This window comes from Etheostoma cragini, chromosome 7 (genome assembly GCF_013103735.1).
Source record: "Etheostoma cragini isolate CJK2018 chromosome 7, CSU_Ecrag_1.0, whole genome shotgun sequence".
Lineage (NCBI taxonomy): Eukaryota > Metazoa > Chordata > Actinopteri > Perciformes > Percidae > Etheostoma > Etheostoma cragini.
The window spans coordinates 1,676,467-1,686,049 of NC_048413.1; the positions used below are offsets into that span (position 1 = coordinate 1,676,467).

At 40.1% G+C, this 9,583-nt stretch overlaps 1 protein-coding gene across 2 annotated transcripts in view; it reads left to right on the top strand.

Annotated features, from left to right (window-relative positions):
• Positions 1 to 9,583, top strand: part of si:ch211-167b20.8 (protein phosphatase 1 regulatory subunit 3F) — a 13,032-nt gene extending 3,449 nt beyond the window's left edge. The window contains exons 2-4 of one of the 2 annotated variants that reach the window (XM_034876629.1): positions 3,422 to 3,468; positions 4,004 to 4,080; positions 7,782 to 9,583. In XM_034876629.1, coding sequence (XP_034732520.1) covers positions 3,422 to 3,468; positions 4,004 to 4,080; positions 7,782 to 8,711 — 1,054 coding nt within the window. In that variant the 3' untranslated portion in view covers positions 8,712 to 9,583. The remainder of the gene's footprint in view (positions 1 to 3,421; positions 3,469 to 4,003; positions 4,081 to 7,781) is intronic. The other variant, XM_034876630.1, reaches the window with a different exon arrangement.

Below are 9,583 nucleotides of genomic sequence, written 5' to 3' on the forward strand. Positions count from 1 at the left end.
GTGGACAGACCATGCAACGCCATCACTAACAGGGACGTTGTAGAGCGTCCTCTGGTGGACAGACTATGCAACGCCAACACTCATAGCATGGTTGACAGTCCGTTTTTATTTTTTAAATAATCATGTATCAGAATCCTTTATTTGTTATTATAAATGATAACTGAAGAATGAATATTACTAACTTCAATGTAATCTGTGTGCTTGCCATATTTGAGCTTGACAACTTAACAGGATGTGCAGCGCTTAGCATTCGATGACTTCACATCACCAGGCACGTACAATGCAAAGATCTTTGTCAGATATATTTGTCTGATATAAAACTGGAAAGTGCAAATAGGCACGAGTATGAAACAGATAGTCAAGTTATTCCCGCTCTGTTTGTGCTGCTCCTGTCACATGCTTATCCCCCATCTTGACCTTCATTTCATTCGCCACCCTTTGCAGGACCCTTGGCAATGTTGCAACACCCCCTCCTTCAACAGAAGTGTCTTCTCATAGAAAACATTGTGGCACCATTATTTTGTAGATGATTTAAAAAATGAACCAAGTCTGTATTTTATCATCTCTCCCATGAATTTAATAATACTATACAGTGCCCAGTCTTGCTTGGCAGCTTTCTCCAGAACCATTTTTCCCTCGAAATAAGTTACAGAAGGACCCCAAAGCACTTACCGGTAATATGCAACTGTAGGCCTATACTACTGACTTTGTACTTCAGAAGAAAACATTGTACTAGGCTACTACATTGACCTGACAGATAAAGCTGCAGATTCAAATTGTAATCACAAAATATCACAATTTAAATATGATGCATTAAATGTCCAGCATTAGACTATGTTAGAGTTGAAAATATCTACCTTGAAGGAGCCTACATTGAGCTGATAATGCGTCTCTTTTGACTTTAACTTAACATTTGAAAACAGAACTTGAACTGCGCGCTCATGAGTGGTTTTATGGCATAGGTAAAGGGCCTCATGAATGTGTGTAGCCTAATTATTATTTTTATTACATACTGTATATACTGTACAGTGCAGGCCAAAAGTTTGTCAATCAATGCGTTTTTGCACAAACACACGGCGGTTAAAACCAAAGATCCCAAACATGGACTCATCAGACCAAAACCCAGATTGTCACTGGTCTAATGTCCATTCCTTGTGTTTCTTGGTCCAAACAAATCTCTTCTGCTTGTTGCCTCTCCTTAGCAGTGGTTTCCCAGCTGCTATTTGACCATGAAGGCCTAAATCGCAGAGTCTCCTCTTAACAGCAGTTCTAGAGATGTGGTGCTGCTAGAACTATGTGTGGTATTCATCTGGTCTCTAATCTGAGCTGCTGTTAACTTGGTAAAACCTAACCTGTAACACACGTTGCAGTGCAGTTTAATCAGGCGTGGGTCGGCTGCGGCCCATGTAGAGATTCAGCATGTCCCCTTTTTTCTTGTAGCAGTCACACATCATCATGGTACATTTTAGGCGATGTGGCCTGGGGTGGAAAAAGGCGGGAACCCGGCTGAGCAGAACGGCCGGAGAAATGTGCGCAATCGCTGGCAACAAAACAACGTGCTGAAAAACCCCAACCGGCAGCACATGTTCGGCTCAAACAGTTGCAGCACAGCTGCAGCTCATCTAAAGATTCATCATTTCTCCTATTTCATCATTTACATGTAGGGTATCTTACTTTTTGTTACACCGGTAGCCGGTGAACCACAATTAGTTTTTCTTAAAGGGATGTAGCATAGACAGTTGTAGATGTAGCAACTCCACCGCCCCCACTGCTGTACTGCGAATGTGGGAACACACACATGGATACAGAGATTTCTCAATATACAGTTAGATTCAGAGTCTGATGTAATTACATGTGAAAGCACCTGTCATGGCTGTTAGAAGGAAATGGATCAAATGTTATCGGGGAGCCAAAGAAAGGCTTTTATCTGAATAGTCCAATGTCACCACGGTCACCATAATTACATTTGATACATCAACTTCAATGTAGAAATATGACTTTTTACTGGCTTACTTTTGACCCTCATCCTCAGTCCACAAAACCTTGCTCAGTAATTTCCAACCTCGTCGACTGAACACTCTTATAAGATGTGTCATCAGTCATCACTGAGGCGTTTGGCGTTAAAACACTCTGCTCAGCCGGTGCAGCCGTTCAGAAACAGAACCGTAGAAAATGTCCAGTGCAGGACAGATAGCCAGCCGTATTCTCTTAAAATGGCTAATTCAGCACATTAACAGCTGAACTGCATCAGCAAATATCCAACCTAATTACCCATAACAGGTGTTGATGGTGGTGAATGACCACCCTCCTCTGCCATTTAAAATGTGTCTTCTTCATACATTATCTGCTTTTTTCAATCATCAGGCCCAAATTGGTGTTCTTCCTTTCGCTTCGGGCGTGGCCACTGCATTTGTCAGCTGATTTAGTTGTTGCTTTTATCACTAAAGATGAGCCTTTAATATAAAACCTTCTGAGTAATCTTGTGGAGGATTTCGCTCCAAATCCATGGTACACAAACTGACATTTTCTTGCATTGCTGTACATCAAAAACTTTCCAAAATTCCAAAGCTCACACCAGAATAATAGCAATGTGTTTAAAAAAGTGAATAATGCTCAAAATCCTTAGACTAGCTTTTAATTCCATAATACCAATGCATTGGGAACTCTGTACATACGATTCCAAGTCAAAACATGACCAAAATGGATCAAATTTGATCAAGAAAATAGCAGCATTTGCATTTTTCTTTACAAACTCAAACATTTACTGTATGAAATGAAAAAAAGGGTTTGCTTTACTTTCAATCACTGCACTATATTTAGTTGCATAACCATTATGTCTGAGAACTGCTTCAAATCTGTGTTGCATGGAGTCGACCAACTTCTGGCACCTGTGAACAGGTATTCCAGACCAGGACCATTGAACTACTTTCCACAGTCCCTTTGCATTGCTGGGTTTTACATGTCTTTCTTTTAGCGATGGGACTTTGCGGGGGGGCTTCTAGCTGATAGCTTTGCTTCACAGAGCCTTCTTCTGATCCTAACAGTGATCACAGGTAACTTCAAGTCTTCTTGGATTTTCCTGGAGCTGATCATTGGTTGGGCCTTTGCCATTCTGGCTGCTCTTTGATCCATTCTAATGGTAGTTGAGTTGCTAGCTGCTAAAACTGTAACTACACTGTCATTAAATCAAAGCATTATTTGTTTACATGTAGCAGAGAATTCACAAAATATCTTCAAAATCAGCAGGTGGAGGTGTGCAGAAACAGCTGTTTACATCGGTTTGGGGTGGGGAGGGGGGTGTCGCGAACACAACCATATTATTTTAGGGGGTCGCAACTTAAAAAGGTTGAGAACCACTGTACTATTGAATTGCTTTGTTTTAATATTGTTTTATTTGCTAAATGTCTCTCTTTTCTTTCAGTATGAAAGATGATTTCGATTCAGAGGATGAGCAGGAAAAGGACAAAGGTATCCAAAAGCACTGTTGACATATCAATTTGTTATCTGAGGAAAAAGGAAATAAATGATTAAACATTAATATCATAGATAATTATAAATTATGTAATTGCATTGGATTCAGAAGTTATCAGTTTACTTGAAGTGGTAGTCCGCGAGTATTGCACTTCCATAAAGTTGCATTAGAGTCTGAGATGGCCTGACTTTAAGTCTAGTATATGTCCAGTTTCAATACGGTTGAATCCTGCATTTCCCATAATGCAACTGTCTTTTATTCAACTCCCCCTGCCTCCTACAACAAATAGCAAGTATGTAACGCAGCCTTTCTGTGATAACATTTAAATCTCAAACCCAAGCTTCAATCTGAGGCACAGAGGACCTGATGCAAATGTTTTCATTTGTGGAGTGCTCCTTTAATTACTTATGTACTGTAGAGAAGAAGAAAAAAACGCTGATAGTAACAATTGTGTTCTGTTAAACAAGTGCATTGCTTTTTCTCCGTTCAGACTAATCAGGCTCTCACAGCGTTATTATGTTTTTGCATCAGCAGAAGAAGCAGGGACCTCGAGGTCTGGACCTACAGTTGTCTGCCCAGTTATCATACATCCGGAGATTGACATAGAGGTACGTGTTAAATAAGAAAAGCAGCTGCTTTTAATGAAATACAATGTTAACCAACAGTAGGGCTCATCTGGCTTATTTCCTCTATGAACTATCTAGGACCTGTAACCTGGAAATCCAGACCGAAATCCAAAAGATTAAGGGTCTGGCATTGAGTAATGAAAGCGTACATTTGAAAATCTCACTGCACGCAAATAGATAACACTACGACCAATCCCAACAGCACATAGGGTGACGTATCCAGAGCCCCATACGCTTAGCTACCAGCGCCGCTAACTGGTAGATTAAACTGTCGTCATCTGTTTGGCTCGCCTCTAGCCCCGCCCATATCAGATACACCGATGTGATTGGTGCAGCTCGGCTACAAGGGCATAGTTAATGAGCAGCATTACTCGATGCCAGAGTTACCCGCTGATCAAATTCAAATTTTCCTCTCGCGAGAACTCTGGATTTCCATGGTATAGGACCTGCACAAGTTCAAAAACGTCCATCACATCTACTCACTTGTCAACAGAGGACAAACATTTAGCAAAATAATTGCTGGATTATGTTGAAATGATCTTGATTGGTATGCAGTTGTTGACACATTGTCATTTAACAGGTAAGCAAGTGCTTTATCCCATTACGCTAGTCTAATAAAAACATAACAAACACTTCTTTTCCACTTTTAAAGCTCATCATTACTGGCTTGGTTGTTTATATTGTTCACAGCTCATTGAAGCTTCAGCAACAACTTAGGTAATATCTTGCTTTTCACTGCTGTAGCACGAGCACTGTGTGCTACCTTCCCTGTCAGCTTCCTATTGTATTTCTATCATGACGCATGCTCATCATGTTCTTTTTGCACCTTTTGAATTTGTCCACATTTCATTTGAATCCATTTCTTTTTCAGTTTGAAGCAATTCTGTGCACTAATACTAATTTGCACCATGTGTAATGTGTATTTACATTATTTGTGATTATGATCGAACACCACTATAATGGGTTGTTGTCAAGGTGTTTGTATTGTATAGTTGTATTTAAAATGTCACTGAAACAGAGCTATTTTAAAGAGTGAAAAAAGTGCCATTTCAAAAATGTGCTTATTTTCTTTATTGAGTGGTATCAATCAACTCTTGGCAAGAAAGCGCATAAGCTCATTTCCTGAAATGTTCCTTTAAATGGAGAGCAAATTAGTTTTGGCGATGCACAACATGGTTAAAACTAGAATTACCTGGGGGTTTACATCAGCATTTTGGCAAAACAACAGTTGATTTTGGAACAGATCCAGACATAACACATATCAGACTGGAGGAAATTGGTTTTTCAGAAGAAATAGAAAGCTAAAATCGGTCTGCATAACAGTGACTACCTTAGTCAGTCCAGAGTCAGTCAGAAAAGTACAACATCCACCTTCTTACAGAGTTAGAACTAGGGCTGGGATTTTCTGATTTCAAATTGATTTTCATTGAAAGGATCCAATATCGATTCATAAAATCCAGAATTGATCTCTGTATCATATGAAAATAGATACCCTAAAGAATCCATTAGTACCTCCCTAATTATGTCATGCTAGCTTGTCCAGAAGGGAGTTCAAAATCCCTCCAAAGATGAAAACGGCAAAGGGCGTGGCCCTTTTTAAAGGGGTCCTGGGACCTCTCACCTCAAGATATCTGAATGAAATGTCACTAACAATCACTGAGTTGTGTTGTCTGCTGTAGTGACAACACAACAGGATAAATAAAAAGTACATCCCTTTAACTGCATTTGGGGTCAATTCCTAATGTAAACATTGATTTTAACAATGAAGGTTATGGGGAACCTTGTACAATTGTAGAATATCCTTCATAGCCATTCAAAATATGTTTTTTCAACTAAAATATCCCAAATCAACATCAAATCGGGACCTCGGAAACAACTCGATTTAGGAAATCAGTGGTAATACCCAGCTCTAGTAATAACATGTCATCTTGTACTGTCATCTCACATACTGTATGCTGTCTACTGCATGAACTCACTCCCACTCTATACATCATCCAGTGTTTTAAGACATCTATTTCAAAGGTATTCTGGGGTTAAATATTCAGACTTAATCATTCCTGATCGATTCTTTTCCAAGTTTTGTGTAATAAAGTTAACTTGTTGTCAGTATAATTGCCAGGATCCGCTGTTTTAACAGTTCACTTGCTGAGCATTCAGTTGTGTGGAAACGTTTGGTTTCTGTTAAGCTTTTCATTCATTTCGTGGTGCTATGACATCATTTCTTAAAAGATTTTCCCCTGAGTGCTTTCTTGAGGCACACTAAACAACTGAATGTGGTCTAAACTTATAAAACATAGAAGAACAATACCAGAAGTGGCAGCACACAAAGTTGTTGTTTTTCTATATTGTTTAGCTCCAGCTCACCAGGTCACAGCTGGATTTTCATCTGGAATCATGAGATTAACTTGATAAGTCTTAACATAACAACCTAGATACACACGCTCTTTTTAACCCTTCTGTTATTTGTGTTGTATAAGTCTTGCTTCCGCACTTGTTCGTTTGGGAGGTGTTTTTGTTTTCTGTCTTTTAGTTTTTATACATATTTTGGGGATTTCTTTTTTTTTTAATTTTTTAACCCTTGTATGGTATTTGGGTCAAATTGACCCATTTCAAATTTTTACAAGAAAGATTTTACAAATATACATTTTTTCTACTTGAAAATCAATAGCCTTACCTTATTTGCTGTGATAAAACATGTAACTTAATCTGGATATGACCACTTGTGTTTTTTCCATAGTGGATTTTAAACATGAATTATAATTTATGACAAAAAACGAACCCCACTTCCGTTGTTTATTGTGTTCTAGTAGAGACTGATTGCATTCCCTAAACATATATGTTATCTAAATTATTTGAATTTGAAATAAAGACAATATTTGTTAATAGATTAAGAAGTACAATTTTATTTCAGAATAGTTTTTAAAACCCCAAATAAGTTGCGGGTCAATGTGACCCGAGGGGTACGAGAGGGTCCAAAAGTGAAGACAAGATTATTTTTGGGCATTTCAGGGGATTGACAGGACAACTAAAGAAATTAAAGGGGAGGGGGGGGGGGGGGGACGACATGCAGCAAACAAGAGCACACCTTTACATATGGGTGCCTGCTCCACCAACTAAGCTACCCGGGGCGCTAGTTTTGGGATTTCATCTTGATTTGACCCTAGATGTTTGTCACAGCAGACTCTCCATTATTAGCTATTTTCCTTTTTTAATTAAATAAAGTGAAAATTAAAATAGGAATGGCAGTAGTTACAGTACCTTGTGTTCAAAGAAAAAACAATTCAATGTGTAAAAATATTGGGTAAGCATTTGAATAAAAAAGAAAAGAAAATGGAGCTCATTTCCTTCACACTTGGATGCCCTTAGTCTGCAGTTAAATGAAAATATCTCTGGACTACAACACTGTTTATACTCAATTCAAGGGACGTAAAAGCATAGGAATGTACATTTCTGCCAATACTAAGAAAAACATGCTAGTCAGTCTCGTCACACTGTGCCTGTTTTGTTTGAATTTGCTCACAATTACATTGTCAGCATGGGATCCACTTGGCAGAAAAGCATTTGTATGCAGTTACATGCTTTTCCTCTTTCTGTGTGCAATGTTAATGTGGAATACAAATCGTTCCCCTTTGTCTTTATTCTCTCCTAGCTGTCACTGTTGTTTTGCTGTTTTACTTCAACAGATTACAGTTCCCCCATCTGGTCCCTGTGTCCCACCCAACCACGAGCTTTCATCTGTTGATGGCAAACTGTCCGCTCACCCTGTATCCCCAGGTGAACAGTTCCCTTGTATGTCTTCCAAAACCCCACTTCCAACTACTTCATCCTTTGTACTCTGTACCAGCGAATCGGCCAAGCCAAATAAGTCACAGCCTTTACCCATACTCCAGTGTGAATTAGGCAACCAAACGTCAGAGCTGCCCATAGACAGCAGTCCCTGTGCCCTGCTGCCTGCTTCAACTCCCTCTCTGCAACAAGAGTCAGGGCCGAGATCAAACAGCTTCCAGGCTGGCGGAGAGGAAATCCCTCCCTCCGACGCCTCATGCATGCATCTTCCTGCCGCAGAGAAAGATCTGTGGCCAACGGCAGAGGGCGGACCGCCCGACAGCCCAGCCAGTCATCCTGGCCTTGATCTTCCCGCTGAAGGCGTCTCTGCTCCCAGTGTGACTCAAGGCTCAGAGCGAGAGGTCGCAGTGGGATCGAGTGAACTTGGTGCAGGGTTATCAGAAGGTTCCACCAGGTCTGCAGCAGATCCCGAAAGCGCTACGCCTGCACTCTTATCTCCTGTGGCTGAGAGTCAGGCATCTCTTGGAGCAGTTGGTGAATCTCCACCGTCACCTGAACCCACAGAGAATGCGAGACAAAACGTAGCTCAGTCGGCCTCAGCCTGGGAAGAGAAAGAAGATGCTGCCCAGATCCCCCCTGACACGTTATTAAAGAATCTACCTAACACGCTGTCAGAGGCTTGCGAGCTGCAGTCACAGCATGACCCAAACAAGATTCTGACGCCATCCATCATCTTTCTGAGTGGGGTTGTCTCCCTCTCGATAGTGTTGCAGGAACCCAGTGCCCTCTTTCTCATCGGACTACTTTTGGTCCTGCACCGTTTGTAATTATGCCAAAAAGAGCTTATTCTGATCTGTTCATTCTAAAGTGAAGTGCCTTTTCGGGATTCTAAAATAAGCCAATAAGTTTAACAATACACAAATAGGTCTTCTGTTGAAGGGGTGTACATTTTTAGATTAGTTTACATTTTCAGGAAATAAAAAGGGTACAATGTTTCCAAGCCAAGTCTAATGCAAGGAGATAGTAATTACATCAATATTGGCAATATTTTCATGCATTCTGTGAAATAAGTGTGAAGTAATACAATAGTAGTCCCCATTTCTACAACAACATTATGATCACTCCAATACTAGATGACAGTATATTGTCCGAAATGTTTTGTAAGTGGTCTGTAATGACTTGTTTCTTGTCACGTGGGTACAGTGTTTGTGGTGTTATATTTGGATGTATTCAATCAGTCCTAAAATACACTTGTTTTTTGTTCTATTGTTGTGAACGCAGCTAAGGTTGTAGTCTAACCACACTGCCATGAACCATTACCAAACTGGGACATTAAAGTTATACAAATGGAATTGTGTTTACAAAATGCGAAAAGCAAAACGTGTGTTATGTGATTTATTTTTGCCCTAATGCCTATAAAAGAGGACCTGTGGATGCTGCTTGAGGGACAAACGTGGAACACTGTCCAGTCATATTTACCATTAGAGATCACCAGCGTCCTCACTATTGCACTCTGCATTTTGGTAACTCTTCCTGTTGATTCTTGCTAATAAACCCATTTTGCTGTTGTTGCACAACATGACATATCACAGCACTACTTTAACCTCACGCACAGACTGAAGCACTGATTGACTTGTTTGAAGTGATGAAAGTTTTTGCAGTGTATTGCCATTAAACACGGTCCTACATCCTGTCCCAA